The sequence below is a fragment of the Ciconia boyciana genome, chromosome 2 (genome assembly GCF_034638445.1).
Source record: "Ciconia boyciana chromosome 2, ASM3463844v1, whole genome shotgun sequence".
NCBI classification, from domain to species: Eukaryota; Metazoa; Chordata; class Aves; order Ciconiiformes; family Ciconiidae; genus Ciconia; species Ciconia boyciana.
The window spans coordinates 59,196,627-59,216,437 of NC_132935.1; the positions used below are offsets into that span (position 1 = coordinate 59,196,627).

At 41.5% G+C, this 19,811-nt stretch overlaps 1 protein-coding gene across 3 annotated transcripts in view; it reads left to right on the forward strand.

The window, feature by feature from the left end:
• RNMT (RNA guanine-7 methyltransferase) overlaps positions 1 to 19,604 on the forward strand; it is a 24,807-nt gene extending 5,203 nt beyond the window's left edge. For all 3 annotated transcript variants that reach the window (XM_072852797.1, XM_072852798.1, XM_072852799.1), the window contains 8 exons: positions 768 to 890; positions 2,161 to 2,276; positions 4,238 to 4,419; positions 5,022 to 5,186; positions 6,331 to 6,448; positions 14,212 to 14,313; positions 16,804 to 16,837; positions 18,740 to 19,604. In XM_072852797.1, the coding sequence (XP_072708898.1) occupies positions 768 to 890; positions 2,161 to 2,276; positions 4,238 to 4,419; positions 5,022 to 5,186; positions 6,331 to 6,448; positions 14,212 to 14,313; positions 16,804 to 16,837; positions 18,740 to 18,777 (878 nt within the window). In that variant the 3' untranslated portion in view covers positions 18,778 to 19,604. The remainder of the gene's footprint in view (positions 1 to 767; positions 891 to 2,160; positions 2,277 to 4,237; positions 4,420 to 5,021; positions 5,187 to 6,330; positions 6,449 to 14,211; positions 14,314 to 16,803; positions 16,838 to 18,739) is intronic.
• Positions 19,605 to 19,811: the final 207 nt, after the last annotated feature.

Genomic DNA, 19,811 nt, shown 5'->3' on the forward strand with positions numbered 1-19,811 from the left:
TTGGTCTATATAAAGACTTTCCTGGAGCCTGTGTTGAAGCCTTTCAGTCATGATGAATTTCAGTAGTGTGGCGTTATAGCAGTTGTATCCAAACATATTTCATGTCTCTTACTGTGAAGAAAAGTTGCTAGCATGCTGATATGTTTTGCATAATATGCCAACATCAGTCAGAGCAGAGATAATCTAGACTGAGTGGAGATAGAAGAGAAAATGAAATTGATATATGTAGGGTAAAAAGACAGCAAACAAGTAGCTAGCGTTATTGCAAGGCCTAGGAGAGTGAGCGGAGAACATTATGCATTTTTGTAATGTGAGCGCAAGGAAAAGTTGTGGCTGATGCATTTAATTGGCTTTTACTCTTTTGCAAAAGGCTTTCCCATACTTTCAAATAACATCTGCCTTCATTATAATGGTAATGAAAGGGAACCCTGTTTCCCCACTCAAGCACGGAGTGGTTGTTTAGCGATGTGCAGTTTTGCATTTGCCAGGGAAACAGTTCAGAGCTCCAGTCACATTACATGCAAAGCACATTAAGCACAGAAAATATTCATTATCTTCTCCATAGTTTTAAAAGTTTGTGGTTGCTTTCCTCATTAGTGTTTTCTAGAAAAAGAGATTTAAGTCTGTAATGTTAAGAGGACTTATAGGCAAAGTAAGTTCTGAGATGTTTTAAAATTCTCAAACCCTTTTGGTCCTTTAGGGATCTCTGTACAATACAAGTGAATTAGAGACACCTGTATATGTATTATCTCTTTTTATTTTTTTAGGTGAATTTATAGATCGGGTACGACAGAAAAAGAATGATATAACTGTTTTGGATCTAGGATGTGGCAAAGGTGGAGACCTACTGAAATGGAAAAAAGGCAGAATTAAAAAACTTGTCTGTACTGGTAAGAAGACACAATAACTTTCCAGGGAAAGTACACTGGTGTTTTATGAGAAAAGCAAGCACATCTTCAGTCTTTTATTATTCCCTTTTTTTAGTAAGCCCAAGAATGTGAGATGTACCTTCTTCAAAAAGTCTTCTTTTGTCTTTTAACCTGAAGACATCAACTTGGTTGCCAGCATAAACATAAGAACCATTGATTTTCTTTGTAATGAGCTTTCAGTTCAGCTCATAAATAAAAACTACTATCAGTAAAGAAACACACAATTACCACAGATTGTCTTAGGCAAAGTGTAACACTGGGGAAAAGACTGACATTTTGTATTTTATGTATTTTCTCCCACATCTAATCTTTTGTAGTGTTTTTCACTGTTCAGAAAACATGCATGTAAGAGTTACATTTAAAAAAATGAAACAAACCCCACAGTGGTTTGACAAAAAATGGTCTGATTAAATGATTTTTCATGTAAATAGTTTGCTTAGATGTTGGGAAGGAGATACCATCTTCCTTCTCCCAAAAAGCATGCCAAGGATAATCAGAGGAAGCATTACTTAACTTCAAATTTAACAGATACTAAAATTTCATAAAATTCCTTTAGTGGGAGTTATTTTGGGTATTCTACATTTTACATTTCTTTCTTGCCTTTTTCAGTTGGCAGTCTTCAAATACAGTTAATGAATTTGCTTACAAAGTTCTTATGTAAATATATTGTATAGTGTTAGCTTTAATATAATTCAGTGAAACTCTACGTCTGAGAGCAACAGTCTTAAAAATTAAATAAAAAAATTCCCATGATGCAGTATATCAGCATATATAAAAAATAATTGCATTTCAACATCTTGTATATTGGTAAGAAGATGAAGAGCTTTCAGTACTGTTGGAGAAACTCTGGGAGCTGAACTGTTTTACCTGATGCATACCACACACTTAATGCTAACAGCACTTACTATCAATCACCTAGTATCCATCACTTAAAATTTTGGAGGCTTGCTTTGCAGTTTTGAGGATGGGAGCTTTCTAAAATCTTCAGATTACAACTTTTGTCTGAAGTAAAGACTGAAAATGACAGTGTTATAATCCCAAACACCTCTGGCAAATTAAATTCCTTCTCTACAAATTGGAAATAAAAGTGTTTGTTCCCATCAAAGTGTAACTGAAGATCAACTTTTATCCCTGCCTTAATGGATCTGCTTTGTTCCAGTAATCATTCCAGTTTTCTTGTCTGAGGAGCAGTTTACACACTTTTTTTTTTTTTAAATTTCTCTCTCTCTAGATATTGCTGACATTTCTGTGCAACAGTGCAAGCAGCGATATGAAGACATGAAAGCCCGATGTCGTTATAATGAACATATTTTTGATGCAGAATTTATACAAGCAGATAGTACCAAGGTATGGTTCCTATGCTTTATAAGATTTTGGAGATTTAATGTTCTTGTGTTAAGCAAGTATAGTAGGTGATGCTAGTGCTGTAATATTTAGGGCATGTATATTTTTAAGATCAGATTGTTGTACTATCAGGAGAATCAACCATACAGGTTATTGAGACATAGTTAAATGTGTTTCGTTACTGTTTTACAGTGTAACATTCTTGAAGCCTGAATATCTTTTTCAGATAAATCTGGTACTTTCAGTTACTTTCACTTGACAAGGGGAAGAAATGATTACTTCTGGAGTTCTGGGAGCCAGCATGGGATGTTGGAAACTATCTTGGTGAATGTGTTTTTTATGCTGGAATGAATAAGGGACATTTTCTGATTTCACTTGGACATTTTGCTTATCCCAGTATTTTTGTTTTGTAGCAGTATTTTAATGACTATGATATATATCTTCAAAACTTGTGTGATAGAGCAGATTTCATAGACTGTCTGGAGGTGATACTGAATACATCGCTGAGGCTTAGGAGACAGTCTTATAACCAGCACTGCTTTTGCTTCCTAGAAATGCAGGCTGATAGTGCCCTGCTGATGCAGGCTGAGGGACAGAGCCTACCCAGTTCCAGCGTATCTGTGGAAAGGCTGAAACTGTTCTTCCCAGCCTTGCAGGAAAGGTTGTTGGCTTGAATTCTTGGTTGCCTCCCCTTCTTCTGAAGGATACAGTCTGTTGCAGGTTCCAGGTCATCTCTCTCGGTTCAAAATTAGAGTCAGGGGAGAGAGAGGAGAGAGCTTTGGCCAGGAGAGAAAGGGATATTTTCACGTTGCTATTACAGCTGAGTCTTATATGCACATGTATTTTCTGTTGCATGCTCTGTTCTGTCTGTCCATGGACACAAAAGTTCATCTGCCTGACTTTGTACCTCTGTCATCTGTGTTGTATATAATGCAAAATCTCCTCACAGCTTGTCCAATTCCGCCCGCCTTTGTTTCTCAGTTTCCTGTATCTCTCTTTCTCAAAATGCAGAGAGGAAGTAAATGAGCAGATGAAATTGCTATGGGTATGTGAAGTGTCCATTTTTGTCTTGCCATGTACAGAATGTTGACAGTATGTGGCACAAACTGGTAGAAACGGAGAGTGAATGGGTGGATGGGAAGTCTGGGAGAGAAAAGAAACTTGGGTAGAACTGTTAAGTATGAAATATTTTAAGTATGGAATGCATATCATGTGCCTTGGGGAGAACCTGTGTGCTCCTCTGTATTTATGGTGGCTTACTGGTATTGTATAAAAGAAGCCTGATCAAGAAGAGTTAGAGAACCACTGAGTACAGGGTCAAACTGTGGCAAACTTTAACCTGACAAATTTCAAGGGCTCCAAGTTCTTCAGAGTTACTGGTTACTTGGTCTGGGGTGGGGAGGAGTATGTTGGTACACATGTACGTATGTGTGTGAGAATACAGACAAATACAAATTGGTGGGCAGGCAATTTACCATATTTAAAACAACCCCTTCTCCTCTCAATTATATGTTTAACGGGTCAGTTCTCATTACAGAGACTTAGTAAACTGAAAATTCATTTTATTATAATAATTGTTTCCAGCTATAACGGTGGCCTGTTATAAACCCTCAGCAGTAAACTATCTCTGGAAACTATTAGGTAATTAACCTTTGGTTTTGGCCTTTCAGGTGTAGTGGTGTTACTTGACAACATGAAAAGAATTTGAGGACATGATAACTTTGAAATGTGTATCTGTATTCTTGTTATTCCCAAATGTTATGTATGGTTTTCTGTGTAACAGAGGACTTCTTCTTACTCTTACCTTTTTCATCTTGTTCTTGTTGAACTTGTGAAGGAGTGGGGGCTGGAAGGAAAAACTTAAAAGAATTATGGAAGTAGTGTATTTTGTTGGAAGATTTAAGTGAATCATGCTTGTTTCTGTAGATTTTTTTCCAATTTTTTTTCTTTTTAATCTGTTTCAGGATCTCTTGTCTTCCAAGTACAATGATCCAGATATGCACTTTGACATTTGCAGCTGTCAATTTGTTTACCATTACTCATTTGAGACATATGAGCAGGCTGACATGATGCTTAAAAACGCTTGTGGGAACCTCTCTCCTGGAGGGTATTTCATTGGCACAACTCCAAATAGCTTTGAACTTGTGTAAGTACTTTTATATTCTATTAGTCTTTCAAAAGTCTGTGAAGCATTGTTAAGTGATAGTCGTTCTTACAGTGCTTTGATACGTTTGTGCAAACAAAAGCAAGTTTTTTGTAACAATTTTGGATTCTAGTCAGGAAAATCTCACTCCTGAACTTAAACAGGTAAATCTGTACTAATCCTTGCCTCTTGCACCCATGGCTCTTCTGGTATAGAGTATAGATCTTCATACGTAAACCCTCTGTAGCGACTTAAATAGTGGCAAAGTAGCCACAGCCTGGGGAATAACTGTCAGGGTTTTGCTGTGGTTGTTCTAAGAAGCCTGACTTGTCCATATGGACTGTGTCTGGGCTAAAGGTTAATTTTCTCTGTCCATTTAGTCCTCGGTATGTGGTACAGGAATGATAAACTGTTAAAACCTAGTATGCTGCTTCTCTTCATTTCACTGTTTCATTGCCTTATTAGATAAGGGAGGTGGGAAGCTACAGAGATCACTGAATGCTGTAGTACTGGGAGAAACACTTTCAGGCAGAGGAAACTATGCATAAGATACCTGTTAAATTAAAAACTGGTCAATTAATGTTTGTTTCTACCTGATTTTATAGAAAGCGCCTTGAAGCTTCAGAAACAAATTCATTTGGGAATGAGGTGTACAGTGTAAAATTTGAAAAGAAGGGAGAATATCCCTTGTTTGGCTGCAAGTATGATTTCCACTTGGAAGAAGTGGTTGATGTCCCTGAGTTCTTGGTTTACTTTCCATTACTGGAAGAGTAAGTTAAGTTTTGAATTCATTATACAGTGAAAACTGTGTAACATAATAAGCATTTGTTTAGCTTGTGTGCATAATGCTTGCAGAAAATTATATTTTGGCTTTCTTATTATACTTTTCAGTTCTTCCTTTTTTGTTGTTGCTCCAAATGAAAAGGTTTCTTGCGTTTCCATCCACAACTGCAATCTGTCCATTGCACTCAGTTGAAGGTGCTCTGGTCAGAAGCTGTGAAGTCTTAAACTAGGTCTTGCATGAGAATGTCCTTATCTGATATGTTGGATCTGTCAGCAAACCTTTAGTGCTGTCAACTTTTCTTCTTTAATTTTAACTTTTTGGGGGGGTTTCATTCTGCCTTTCTTTAGTTCTTCAGCAAGCCTTCTTGTATATCCTCTTCACCATCGTGCCTCTTCCTTGTCTTCTCCAACTTTCTTGGGTGTTTGTAGGATTTTTCCTATGACTTATTTTTTCTTCCTCTAAATCTTCTTCATCTGTGAGCATACATTTTGCTGTTACGTCTGTGTGAATTCAGATTTGCTTTTCCCAGCCTGTCTCCTGAGGTGCAGACAAATGTTTCCATATTGGGATTTTTCCTGCCATTCAAGCTCGGTTTGGTTGTTAAACAATATTAAGTTTTCCCTTCAAACCTGTATATTTTCACATACTTCATTTATAGTTCTCTATGAAAAATACCAGCATCTGTCATTAACAGCTGTAACTTCAGTGTTGTATAACCACAGTGTCTACATATAATTGAGATGCAAGGCACTAAATCTAGTAGAAGGAGATTCTCTAAATATATCTGTAATATCTGATGTGACAGGGTGATGACACTGCAGGGAAAATAGCATAATCTACCTGGATATTCAAATAGAACTTACTTCTGTGTGTTGGGAGAAGAGATATTTTTCTATTAAAATGTTTGTAAATGACTTCTGTGTAGATTTTTGTTGTCCTAATTAAAAAAAGTACAGTTTGTGGTGGTAGTGTTTTTTTTAATCTAACTGTCTTTACTAAAAAAAGAAATATTAGAAAGAGTGTAATCTTAGTGAATACCATAAGATGTCACTGTGGCTTAAAATTGTTCCTTTGAAAATAAAACTACAATAATTTTGTGGCTTCCCTAATTAAGCTTCTTATTTTGACAGAATGGCAAAGAAGCATGGTATGAAATTAGTCTACAAAATGACATTTCGGGAATTCTATGAAGAAAAAATCAAGAACGAGGAGCATAAAATGCTCTTAAGGAGAATGCAGGCCTTGGAGGTAAATATGGAGTTAACTTGTTTCAATTCAGTAGCATTTTACATCATGTTAATTATTTGTGCAATAATTGAAATTCCTGTTGTGAACATTGTGCAATTAATTAAGGGCTACTGATAGAAGGACTAAACTCCTGTGGCTGAAAGTGCGACTGTGGTGGGTTGACCTTAACTGGCTGCCAGACACCCACCAACCTGCTCTCTTGTTGCCTCTTCCCAACAGGATAGGGGGAGAAAATAAGAAAAAGACTTGTGGGTCAAGATAAAGACAGGGAGATTGCTTAGCAATTACCGTCATGGGCAAAACAGACTAAATTTGGAGAAGATTCATTTATTACCAAAAAAAAAAAAAAGTAGGATGGTGAGAAACAAAGACAAACCTAAAAACACCTTCACCCCACCCACTGCTTGTTCCCAGGCTCAACTTCACTTTTTACCTCCTCTCCCTGCCCAGCGGAGCAGGGGGATGGGGAATGGGGGTTGTGGTCAGTCCATAACACTTTGTCTCTGTTACTCCTTCCTTCTCACACTTTTCACCTGCTCCAGCATGAGTCCCTCCTATGGGATACAGTCCTTCACACACTGCTCCCGTCTGCGTTCTCTCAGTGGGGTACAGTCCTTTAGGAACAGACTGCTCCAGCGTGGGTTGGTTCCTCACGGGATTGCAGCTCCTGCCAGAAAACCTGCTCCTGGTTGGGCTCCTCTCCATGGGCCACAGCTCTTGCCAGGAGCTTGCTCCTGTGTGGGGTCTCCACAAGCTGCAGCTTCCTTCTGGGCATGTCCACCTGCTGCAGCGTAGGGTCCTCCACAGGCTGCAGTGTGGATATCTGCTCTACTGTGGTCCTTCATGGGCTGCAGAGGGACAACCTGCATCACCATGGTCTTCTCCAGGGGCTGTAAGGAAGTCTCTTCTCCGGTGCCTGGAGCACCTCCTCCCCCTCCTTCTCTGGCCTTGGTGTCTGCAGGGTAGTTTCACATTTTTCCTCACTCCTCTCTCACAGCTGTTGCGCAGTTCTTTTTCACTTAAGAAAGTCAAATATGCTTAAATATGCTTTCCCAGATGTGCCCCACTCATGGCTGAGGGGCTCAGCTGTGCCCTGTGGTGGCTCCGTTGGAGCTGGTGGAACCGTCTGTGTCTGGGACAGTCCCGGCCCTGGCCTCTCCTCATGGAGGCCACCTCTGCAGCCCCCTGCTGCCATCACCTGGTCACCAGCACCCAACAGAGTGATTCAGTTTTGTAGATAAAATTCCAATTTTGGGGCAAGTTTTCAGTTTTCTTAAGTAGTAAGCAGAAGCACAAGAATCGTGCCTGGTGTTAGATAGTGGTAACCGTAATCCATTTCTTCCTCAGCAGAGAGAGTGAAAGCTGGATCTTTGTGCAAGGAATATTGATTGAAAAGACAGAAAGTAATCTTTGTAGAAATAAAAGGACAGGCTATGTTTGTGGGAGACAATGGTACTTAACTGTAACTGAGCTTATGTTTTTGCCCAGTATTTTTGCTTTTTTATCCTCAAGCTCTTATGCTGGATGACTTTAGCAGCTTCAGAGAAGCCATCTCTGAGGCTTTGGTTTTCCTCACAGTTCTCTGTGCATCCCTCCTCCCTCAAACAGCAGATTTTTTTCAGCATAAAACTATCAAGTCAAGTATCTGGTGACTTATTAAATTGAGTTACATGGGCTGCAAGTGGACTTGACTGTCCTTTTTGACTCTGACAGGGACAGTGCTTTGTATGGGCTCATATTGCCAGTAGCATGGTGACACAGCCTTTGACATATCAGCTTTGTTCTCAGTTGCCAAGGTGAGCAGCTCCGGTGCCGGCAGGATCCGCAGCGGAGTGCTCTAGCACGGTGCACAAAGGGGTTTCCTGAACCAGGGGAACCTCAGGGGGAGCCAGGAGAGCTGCCAGGAACCTGCAGCTTGTGCGACACTGGCTGACAAGACCTGGGCAGGGCTAGGACCAATGGCGCCCAAGGCCCCCCCCCCCCAAAGAAGCTCTTAGGGAGTGCTAGCAACCAGGAGCAATGCGAACAGGGTGTGGCGTGTCAGCAAGGGCATGGTGTGGAAGTTTGCGCGGAGGGGTGCTGAAGCTCTGCCAGCTCAACAAGGGAGCAATGGTATCCACCTGGCAGAAAGCCACGGCCTCTCTAAGCTCTGCACTCACCGCGACTGACACCAGACAGAGCTCCGGTGGGACCGCGCTGCCAGCCAGGTGTCAGGCTGCAGGATGTGCCCTACTTTTATACCAGTATCAGACAGCAGTAGTGAGCACACATGTGGGAGGTGTGCCCAGGTAGAGGAACTCCTCCACTTAGTGACAGAGCTCCGGGAGGAGGTGAGTAGGTTGAGGAGTATCAGGGAGAGTGAGAGAGAGAGAGACTACTGGAATCACACCCTACCTTCAGTAAGTTTGCAGATAACACCAAGTTGTGCGGGAATGTTGATCTGCTTGAGGGTAGGAAGGCTCTACAGAGGGATCTGGACAGGCTGGATCGATGGGCTGAGGTCAGTTGTATGGGGTTCAACAAGGCTAAGTGCCAGGTCCTGCACTTGGGCCACAGCAACCCCATGCAACGCTACAGGCTTGGGGAAGAGTGGCTGGAAAGCTGCCTGGCAGAAAAAGACCTGGGTGTGTTGTTCGACAGCCGGCTGAACAAGAGCCAGCAGTGTGCCCAGGTGGACAAGAAAGCCAATGGCATCCTGGCTTGTATCAGAAATAGTGTGGCCAGCAGGATGAGGGAAGTGATCGTGCCCCTGTACTCAGCACTGGTGAGGCCGCACCTCAAATATTGTGTTCAGTTTTGGGCCCCTCACTACAAGAGAGACATTGAGGTGCTGGAGCATGTCCAGAGAAGGGCAACGAAGCTGGTGAAGGGTCTAGAGCAGAAGTCTTATGAGGAGCAGCTGAGGGAACTGGGGTTGTTTAGCCTGGAGAAAAGGAGGCTGAGGGGAGACCTTATGGCTCTCTACAACTACCTGAAAGGAGGTTGTAGAGAAGTGGGGGTTGGTCTCTTCTCCCAGGTAACAAGTGATAGGACGAGAGGAAATGGCCTCAAGTTGTGCCAGGGGAGGTTTAGACTGGATATTAGGAAATTTTACTTCACTGAAAGGGTTATCAAGCATTGGAACAGGCTGCCTAGGGAAGTGGTTGAGTAGCCATCCCTGGAGGTATTTAAAAGACATTTGGATGAGGTGCTTAGGGACATGGTGTAGTGGTGGTCTTGGTAGTGTTAGGTTTACGGTTGGACTCGTTGATCTTAAAGGTCTTTTCCAACCTATACAATTCTGTGATTCTGTGATTCCCTGGGACAGGCCTGTCAGGCAGACAGGACGCATGATACGGAGTATTCCCTATCCTCACTCCACCTGGCTGAACACAGTGACTTAAGGGACAGGGGACAATGGTGACGAGTTCCTGCCTGGCGCAGCAGGTGTGTCTCCTCTGTGACTACCCCACCTTCCCAGGTGCCCTTGGATAACAGGTATGAGTCTCTGCAAGTGGAACCGAACAGTAATGAGGACCATGGTTCATCTAGCTTGGAGGTGTCGCTGAGGTTAAGTCGGACGAAGTTAAGTCAGAACTGCTTCCATAAAGAAAAAAAGATGGGTCATTGCAATAGGAGACTCACTCCTGAGGGGAACCGAAGGCCTAATATGCAGACCGGACCCACTTCTTAGGGAAGTCTGCTGCCTCCTTGGGGCCATGGTTAAAGATGTGAAGAGAAAGCTTCCTACCCTGGTACGGCCCTGAGATTACTATCCATTATTGATTTTTCAGGTAGGCAGAGATGAAGTTGCAACAAGAAGTCCGAGGGCAATCGAGAGACTTTGGGGCCTTGGGATGACTGGTTAAAGGATCAGGGGCACAAGTAGTGTTCTCCTCTATCCTTCCAGTTGTAGGGAATGATGAGGAAAGAAACAGGAAGAGCCAGTAGATCAATACCTGGCTCCAAGCCTGGTGTCACCTGCAGAATTTTGGGTTTTTTGATCATGGGTTGGTTTACACGACACCAGGCCTGCTGGCAACAGACGGGGTATACCTGTCTCAAAGGGGGAAAAGGCAGTTCCTTTGCACAGGAATTAGCAGGGCTCATTGAAAGAGCTTTAAACTAGATTTGAACGGGAAAGGGGAAAGCTCACTAGAGATAAGCCTGAGGGCAGCACACCAGTGTTTCAGGGACAGTGTGCTAACGAGGTCCTTCAGTCTGCCATCTCAGTGGAGGTAGGGGATGGAAATCCATGCAGCAGCAAAGACACAAGGGTTGTTGATGTGTTAGAAACCACAGAAGCGCCTGAGAAAGGTCACAAAGGAATTAGGGCTTCTCCCCCCAAAAAGGTGGCGGGATCAATAGCCCAACTGAAGTGCATCTACACCAATGCACACAGCACGGGCAACAAACAGGAGGAGCTGGAAGCCATTGTGCAGTGGGAAAACTATGATATAGTTGCCATCATGAAAACATAGTGGGATGACTCGCACAACTGGAGTGCTGCAATGGATGGCTATAGACTCTTCAGAAGGGATAGGCAAGGAAGGAGAGGTGGTGGGGTAGTCCTGTATGTTAGGGAGTGTTTTGATGGTCTAGAGCTTGATGATGGTGATGATAGGGTTGAGTGTTTATGGGTAAGAATCAGGGGGAAGGCCAACAAGGCAGATATCATCGTGGGATTCTGTTAGAGACCACCCAACCAGGATGAAGAGGCAGACGAAATAATTCTGTAAGCAGCTGGGAGCAGTCTCACAGTCACTAGCCCTTGTTCTTGTGGGGGACTTCAACTTACCAGATGTCTGCTGGAAATACAATACAGCAGAGAGGAAACAGTCTAGGAGGTTCCTGGAGTGTGTGGAAGAGAACTTCCTGACACAGCTGGTGAGTGAGCCAACTAGGGAAGGCGCCTCGCTGGACCTCTTGTTTGTGATCAGAGAAGGACTTGTGGGTGATGTGATGGTTGGAGGCTGTCTTGGGCATAGCGATTACAAAATGATAGAGTTTTCAATTCTTGGAGAAGTAAGGAGGGGAGTCAGCAGAACTGCTACCTTGGACTTCCAGAGGGCAGACTTTGGCCTGTTGAGGAGACTACTTGACAGAGTCCCTTGGGAGGCAGTCCTGAAGGGCAAAGGAGTCCAGGAAGGCTGGACATTCTTCAAGAAGGAAATATTAAAGGCGCAGGAGCAGGCCGTCCCCACGTGCTGAAAGACGAGGTGGCGGGGAAGAGGACCGGCCTGGCTGTACAGAGAGCTTTGGCTGGAAGTCAGGAAAAAGAGGAGAGTTTATGACCTTTGGAAGAAGGGGCAGGCAAGTCAGGAGGACTACAAGGATGTCGTGAGGTTATGCAGGGAGAAAATTAGAAGGGCCAAAGCCCAACTAGAACTTAATCTGGCTACTGCCGTAAAAGACAATAAAAAAATGTTTCTATAAATACATTAGCAACAAAAGGAGGGCTAAGGAGAATCTCCATCCTTTATTGGATGTGGGGGGGGAACATAGTGACAAAGGATGAGGAAAAGGCTGAGGTACTTAATGCCTTTTTTGCCCTAGTCTTTAATAGAAAGACCAGTTGTTCTCGGGGTACCCAGCCCCCTGAGCTGGAAGACAGGGATGGGGAGCAGAATGAAGCCCCATAATTCAAGGGGAAATGGTTAGTGACCTGCTACACCACTTAGACATACATAAGTCTATGGGGCCAGATGGGATCCATGCAAGGGTCCTGAGGGAGCTGGTGGAAGTGCTCACCAAGCTGCTTTCAATGCTTTACCAGCAGTCCTGGCTAAGTGGGGAGGTCCCAGCTGACTGGAGGTTAGCAAATGTGACACCCATCTACAAGAAGGGCAAGAATGATGATCCAGGGAACTACAGGCCTGTCAGTCTGACCTCGGTGCCAGGGAAGATTACAGAGCAGATCATCTTGAGTGCTATCATGCGGCACGTACAGGACAACCAGGTGATCAGGTTCAGTCAGCATGGGTTTATGAAAGGCAGGTCCTGCTTGACTAACCTGATCTCCTTCTATGACAAGGTGACCCACTTAGTGGATGAGGGAAAGGCTGTGGATGTTGTTTACCTGGACTTTAGTAAAGCCTTTGACACCGTTTCCCACAGCATTCTCCTGGAGAAACTGGCTGCTCATGGCTTGGACAGGCATATGCTTCTCTGGAGAAAAAACTGGCTGGATGGTTGGGCCCAAAGAGTTGTGGTGAATGGAGTTAAATCCAGGTGGTGACCGGTCACAAGTGGTGTTCCCCAGGGCTCAGTACTGGTGCCAGTTCTGTTTAATATCTTTATCAATGATCTGGTCGAGGGGATCGAGTGCACCCCCAGTAAGTTTGCAGATGACACCAACTTGTGTGGGAGTTTTGATCTGCTTGAGGGTAGGAAGGCTCTACAGAGGGATCTGGACAGGCTGGATCGATGGCCCGAGGTCAATTGTATGGGGTTCAACAAGGCTAAGTGCCAGGTCCTGCACTTGGGCCACAACAACCCCATGCAATGCTACAGGCTTTGGGAAGAGTGGCTGGAAAGCTGCCTGGCAGAAAAGGACCTGGGAGTGTTGTTCGACAGCCACCTGAATATGAGCCAGCAATGTGCCCAGGTGGCCAAGAAGGCCAATAGCATCCTGGCTTGTATCAGAAATAGTGTGGCCAGCAGGACTAGGGATGTGATCGTGCCCCTGTACTTGGCACTGGTGAGGCTGCACCTCGAATACTGTGTTCAGTTTTGGGCCCCTCACTACAAGAAGGACATTGAGGTGCTGGAGCGTGTTCAAAGAAGGGCGACGAAGCTGGTGAAGGGTCTAGAGCACAAGTCTTCTGAGGAGCAGCTGGGGGAACTGGGCTTTTTTAGCATGGAGAAAAGGAGGCTGAGGGGAGACCTTATGGCTCTCTACAACTACCTGAAAGGAGGTTCTAGCGAGGTGGGTGTTGGTCTCTTCTCCCAGGTAACAAGTGATAGGACAAGAGGAAATGGCCTCAAGTTTTGCCAGGGGAGGTTTAGATTGGATATTAGGAAAAATTTCTTCCCAGAAAGGGTTGTCAAGCATTGGGACAGGCTGCCCAGGGAAGTGGTGGAGTCACCATCCCTGGATGTATTTAAAAGATGTGTAGATGTGGTGCTTAGGGACTTGGTTTAGTGGTGGACTTGGCAGTGCTAGGTTAACAGTTGGACTCGATCTTAAAGGTCTTTTCCAACCTAAATGATTCTATGATTCTAAAAGTGAGAGTTGTCTTAAATTAGTGGCCACTTACAGTTGAGGACTGCATTGTTAAGTACAGACCATTATGCTGTAACATGGATCCTTAATAATGACATATTAGTTTTGAAGGATAGGTTCTATACTTCTGTTATAGCTCCTGTGTGTTATTAAAGCATTTTAAGCATTCTGCTTGAAATCTTACAGTTGCTCTTTTCTTAGTACTTCTGCTTAAGAGGTGCTGGTTTGTTCAGTTGCTGTTCTAAAAGATGGTATATCTAGGTAATACTCATAATGAGCTGTACATGGAGAATAATTTTTATAGTTATACTCTTTCCCCTGTTTGGAGACATAAGGATAAAAGTTAATTTATAAGTCCTGGGTGTCAGATTATCTGGGAAGTAGGGAATATCAGACCTGATCTTATAGGTGCTATAAAGGAGAGATCTAAATTTAAGACCCTTTTAATAATTACTGACCTCCATTCTGGGCTGTGTTGTGCCAAACCCTTGACTGATGTGATTAATGTATCTTACTACACAATTAATATCTTTTCTTATTTTTTTCCTATGTTCTCCAGCCATATTCTACATTTGGTGATTCCAGGCTTGTTTCTGATAAACCTGATGATTATGAGCATGCAAAAGAGTTCATCAAAGATGGCAAGGCAAAGTTACCATTGGTAAGTACCTTCTTACTTCACTAGAGCAAATGGTGTCTAAAATTGAGGTCCTGATCTTTTGGATGTGTGGTGCCTTCTTCATTTCAACTGCAATGAAATTGGTATGAATGTCTCTGTGCATGTAAAAAATAGTATAGCTGCAGGGCTAAGGAGTTCATCTAATCTATACCCCATACTCAGAGAATCAAATTCACTTAATTTGGTAGCTATTAATAAATTTGTAATAATGCTAAAGTGAAAAGATATTTTGCCATCTTCCTTGGCAGCTGTTCTAACATAACTTTTCTTAATTTGAAGAATTTTCTTACGTTTCTGGATCTCAACACTACCCACTTAAAGCTTTAGTTTTCTTCTTTTAGTCCTCTGACAGGAGAGTTGAAAACTTTCTTCATAATACTGTATGTATTTGAAATCTTAAACATTGTTTTTCTAGTGGCTTTTTGGGTGAAGAAGACATGCAGCTCACTTCTTGGCTGATTTTATTAAAGTTCTGTAAATGTTATTTTTTTTAATCTGCTGTATCTTCATTTTTTTTAACAGACCTCCTAGAATTAGACTAGTCCTACGTGCATAAAACTAAATCCATATATTTATGCGCTCAATTTTATTAAATATGATATACTGTTCACATTCTAGAATGAAAAGAAACTTTCTTTGTGATGATCGTAATCTTACCTCGTACAAAACTTAGTCTGCTATCCTATCATATATTTTTCTGCATTGCTCCTGTTTTGGCAGCTTGATTTTATGACTTCAGAAATAAAAGAATACTGAACCATCTTTAATGGAGGTCATATTAGATTTTAGATCAGTGGTCCAATTAAACATGTTTTTTCTGCTTCTAGTCCTGTCTTCTAATGCACTTGCTACCTTTCTGAGCTTGCTGTCTTTCTCATGTTTTTTAGAAAGGGTTTTTCTTTCTTCCATTTTCCTAGCAGTACATGACAGTGGAGTTGTCTGCAGCTGGTCCCCTCCCAGCCTTTCATTCTTCTGTATTGGTCTCAGAATTGGGTGCATGATGGACAGGAGCCCACACAGCTGCTGTTCCTGGGAAGTGAGCAGGAAGACAGGCAATGTCTGCTGTCCCTTTTCCCCACGAACTGCTGCCATTTGGCTATTGCCTCTCTATCTGTAGCCAGGCTAGCTATTCAGGGTAGCATATAGCTGTACGTTTGCTTCTGTCTGTGCATTTGGGGACTCAAGCTGTGGATGGAAACCTTGCAAAGGCTTGGTTTAACCTAAGTATTCATGCTGAATGGTTCCTGATAAGCAATGTTGGTTCTTTCAGTCTGAACTTTAGGTCTTTTTTATGTGTTGAGGCTCTTTGGCAAGAAAGAACCAAAACTGGAGACTAGTTTGAGTAAAGACTGGAGTTTTAGTAAAATCATATGCAGTTACTGATAGATGGCATCCTATTTCATTGTCATAGATATAGCATGAGGCTGGTCAGCTTGAAGTTTTTCCGCTTGGATTTTTCTTTTTTTAATCATTATCTACCGTTCACATTCTGAATTCTTGAAGAGGCATTCCTTTTACTGTATATATAAAAATCCTACATCAAGAGGGAAAAGAAACGTGCGCTCTGTATTTGAAATCTAAAAATTTTAAAAAGAAAAATGCTTCTTTTAAGAAATAAGCTTAAGAACATGAGAACAGTCAAGTCAGACCAAAGACCTCTTTTGCCAGGTGCTGTGTCACGTGGCAAAGAAGAAATCTGCTTGAGCAAGCCTTTTTTCACTAGCATTTTAAAAAAAAGAATCATTTGGTCAGGATTGGTCAGTGGGTAGCATATGGACTAAATCATGCCCTGAGTGGGGACTCACCGGAGTGGGATGGAGTGGGCAGAGCAGAAAACCAGCTTGTTGTTGTTACCTCATGCTTCTTAATTGGTAGGATAAATGGCAGTAGCTTTTTACTTGTGCACTTGCCCTGCTTTCATCCGAAAGGCTGAGCTAGGGCTAGGCTTCCTAGGCTGCAAGGCAGGCTGTTTTTTTACAATGTGTGATCTGGGAGTTTGTCTCTTGCAAATAAAGTTTTTGTGGGCTGCAGGGAGGTGTCAGGTGGAGGCAGGCAGTATTCCCGGGGAAGGTGGCAGCAGAAGTCTTCTTGACTTCTGCACAAGTGTTGGGCATCTTGGGCTGCAGAGCAGCTTGAGCCAGGTCAAGTCACACTGATGGGTGGTAATGGACCCAGTGTGCTCTGCGTTGCAGAGGCATCCAGCCCAACAGACTTTTGGCCCATTTTCCTATACCTGTGTAATTTATGTGTGTTCCGTTATCTGGGGTGTTCCAATTCCCTACCATCCTAGTTATTGGAGTTATAAGTATGTGTGGTCTATAGTAATGCTCTTCTGGTCCCTAAATAGCCAGCCAGTATGGGTGGTTAGAAGTTGGTCTGTGAAAGATTGATTATCCTGAGTTAAATCAGTGTTTTATTGTTCCCTCATTTTTCATTCAAACTGTGGTTTTGGTTTTTTTGTCCCCTTTCTAGGGAACCTTGAGTAAATCTGAATGGGAGGCAACAAGTAAGTATTGTTTTGAAAACTCAGTATTGACTGAATGACTGCTATGGAAAGTGTGTAAAGTAGCCTGTTGGTTACGGAAGAAAATCCAAATTTTAAATATAAGAAGATTTTATTATTTGTGTTATTCAAATTGCCTACGTATAGATTATGTAGTGTACACATCTCAAGAAATTGGGAGGGAAATGCATAAAATAGGTTGAAATTTTGCTTTATTTAAGTAGCTTCTAGCACACAAACTTTTGGGCTAAAATAGTTTGGGGAAGCCTTACTTAGGATGTTTGAAAAGAGGATGCCAGTGCTAAAGGATTATTTTGCTAGTGTTAGAGGATTAAATACTACTGTTTGGTGCACTTATATATTATGCTGTTATCGGTCAACCAGAAAACAAACTCCAGTTGGGACATACATTCATCAAAAATAATACAAATCTGTTTTGGGAAGACAGGGACTGAAGCTTTACTCTTTGCTTGTAGTGATATATGTTTCAGGAAGAAGCAATTAAAGCATGGATGGTGAAGAGGTATTTGAATGTTTTATAAAGGGAGGAGAAAAAAGTCAGTGTCTCAGACACCGAAAAGGATACACTATTGTTAAATATGCTTCGAAATTTTGTGAGCATGTGCCATGGAAAACTTTTGACATCATTTTTTTCCAATATTGAGTTTAATAAAACTCAGATATAAGGGACTGAGAATTCCTAGGATAAAAATTGACTCCCAGAGAGATTATTACTAATTTCTGTGTAACTGCAGCCAACCAGCATTTGCGTTTTTGCAGACCATTATACTGGTTGTATTAGTGGTTTAAAAACAAACAAAAAATGCTGTTCAATTAATGAATGAAAAACCCTTTAGTTAAGGTGTTTGCTTTCTTAAATTATTATCTGTTTTTTAAAGGTATGAATCATAAAGTAGGCATTAATTCCAGCAATGTGAAAGTATTATGTAAATTATTAATCTAATTGAGAGAGGCTTTTTATACCTTTAAAAGTTCAGTGATGACTGTATTTTCTGAGTAGTCTCTTTTTTCAGAGAGATTTGGAGTACAGAGCTTCTGATAGTTAGGGTATAAGCACAGCTTGCTTGTTACATGGAACTTCACTTTGCTTTATTGCTGAGGCTTGTCTTGAAAGATTTGCACTGTAGCTATGGCACCTCATCCATTAAAACAAAAGCTCAGTTCAAGTGAAAATCCATAAATGTTTAAATAGAGTCACGGTCTCAAGGAACTGATTTAAGTTATCTGTCTGGTATGAAGCTTAAGAATTTCTGACATAGCTGGCATTGATTATATGCCAAATAAATATTTCCCAAGGGTACTGGCGTGAACAGTATGAGTATCCATTTCTAGAATCATACTGTTCTGGAGTTGAGAAAATGCCACCTAGTGTTTGTAAATATTTATTCTTTATCCATGATACTTTAAAAGAGCAAAATGAGTAATTTTGTACCATGAGTTTATTAACTTTTTAATTAAAAATGCAGTTGATCATTTTACCCCTAATTGTCCATTACTGCATGTATGAAGGAGTCTTTAAACTTAGTTGCATATAACTTTTTATGTACCAGTGAATGTTAATTATGTGTAGAATGGCATAGTAATTTATGAATTACATTCACATTTTAGTAATATCGTTAACTGAAGTTAGCGTTGCATTAACCATATCAACAGTATTTAAAATATTTTGTTTTTGCACATTCTTAGATCTATTGTGAAAGCATGTCTAAAACCATGCTGGAATTGAATGCTACAGTTACTCATTGGGAAACCATAGCAGTTTTTATAATTTCAGTAACCTGCTAACAGGTTGTTTGGGCAGAGTATCAACCTGTTTACATTTTGAAAACTTAATTGAGTGGGCAGAGGAAGCTGAAACTTTAAATACTTCATTTTCTTTTTTAGGTATTTACTTGGTATTTGCATTTGAGAAGCAACTGTGAAACTTCATGTACTGGATGCAGCAAGACAAGATCATATCCATGTGCAAGTTGGAATGATCAGAAATCCATTGTGGCAACTATTTTTTTATCTTTTATTTTTTAATTATCAGAAGCGTGCAGGACACTACCAAAAACTAGAGCAAGCTCATGATTCTGAGTTACATTGCCTGTCTGTGACAGATGGACTTGTGTGTGTATATATAAGAAAGATTCTGAACCAGTCTTTTTAAGCATTTGTAAGCAATCTGCATGCTTTCAAAACTCATGTTTGAACTTGACACAACTTCATGTTAGAGACAAATGTTTTGTTAGTACAAGTATGTTTGTGATTACAAGCCTGATCCTGCAGTTCCTGAAGTTGATGGAAAAATGACTGTGGACTTCGATGGTGCAGAATGAGGGCCTAAATATTGTACTGCAGAGCTCGGTTAATTCATAATGAGATATATTCAGACATATAGGGTATGTCTACATTGCATGCAGAGCTAAGTGGCAAATAATATCTCAGTCAGTTTGAGTACCTCTGTGCTGAGTTCAAGCCTGCAGTGTAAATCTACCTTTAGTGGTATTCAAGGTGTAGTTTACATGGTAAAGTCCCATGCTGTTCTTGTTTTTTGTGCTTGCTGGTATGTAGTGTCACTTCACGGTGCTTTCAAGATTAAATGAGTTTGTTCTGTACAAAACTGCTCTGAAAGAATTGAATTTCTAAAGTTTTAAATCTTTATGTTGTTTTTCCAAATATGACTATGTGGTAATCAATAACAGCTGCTGAACTTAGATTACTGAACATTTTCTATTGTATTAAAGACTATCCTGACTTTTTGGTAGTTTTAATGTCTCCTGAAACTTATTAGACAGATCTTAGGATGTGTTTCTTACTTGTTTCATAGAATTCCAAATGGGGTCAGTGGAAGGATGAGCTATTGGTGGTGATGGGGACCTTGTTGCAGTCCTTAAGGCATTAGGAACATGCTCACATACTGGATTATGATCTAAAAGGGAAGTCTGTATAACATTTGAGGATTCTAGATGTT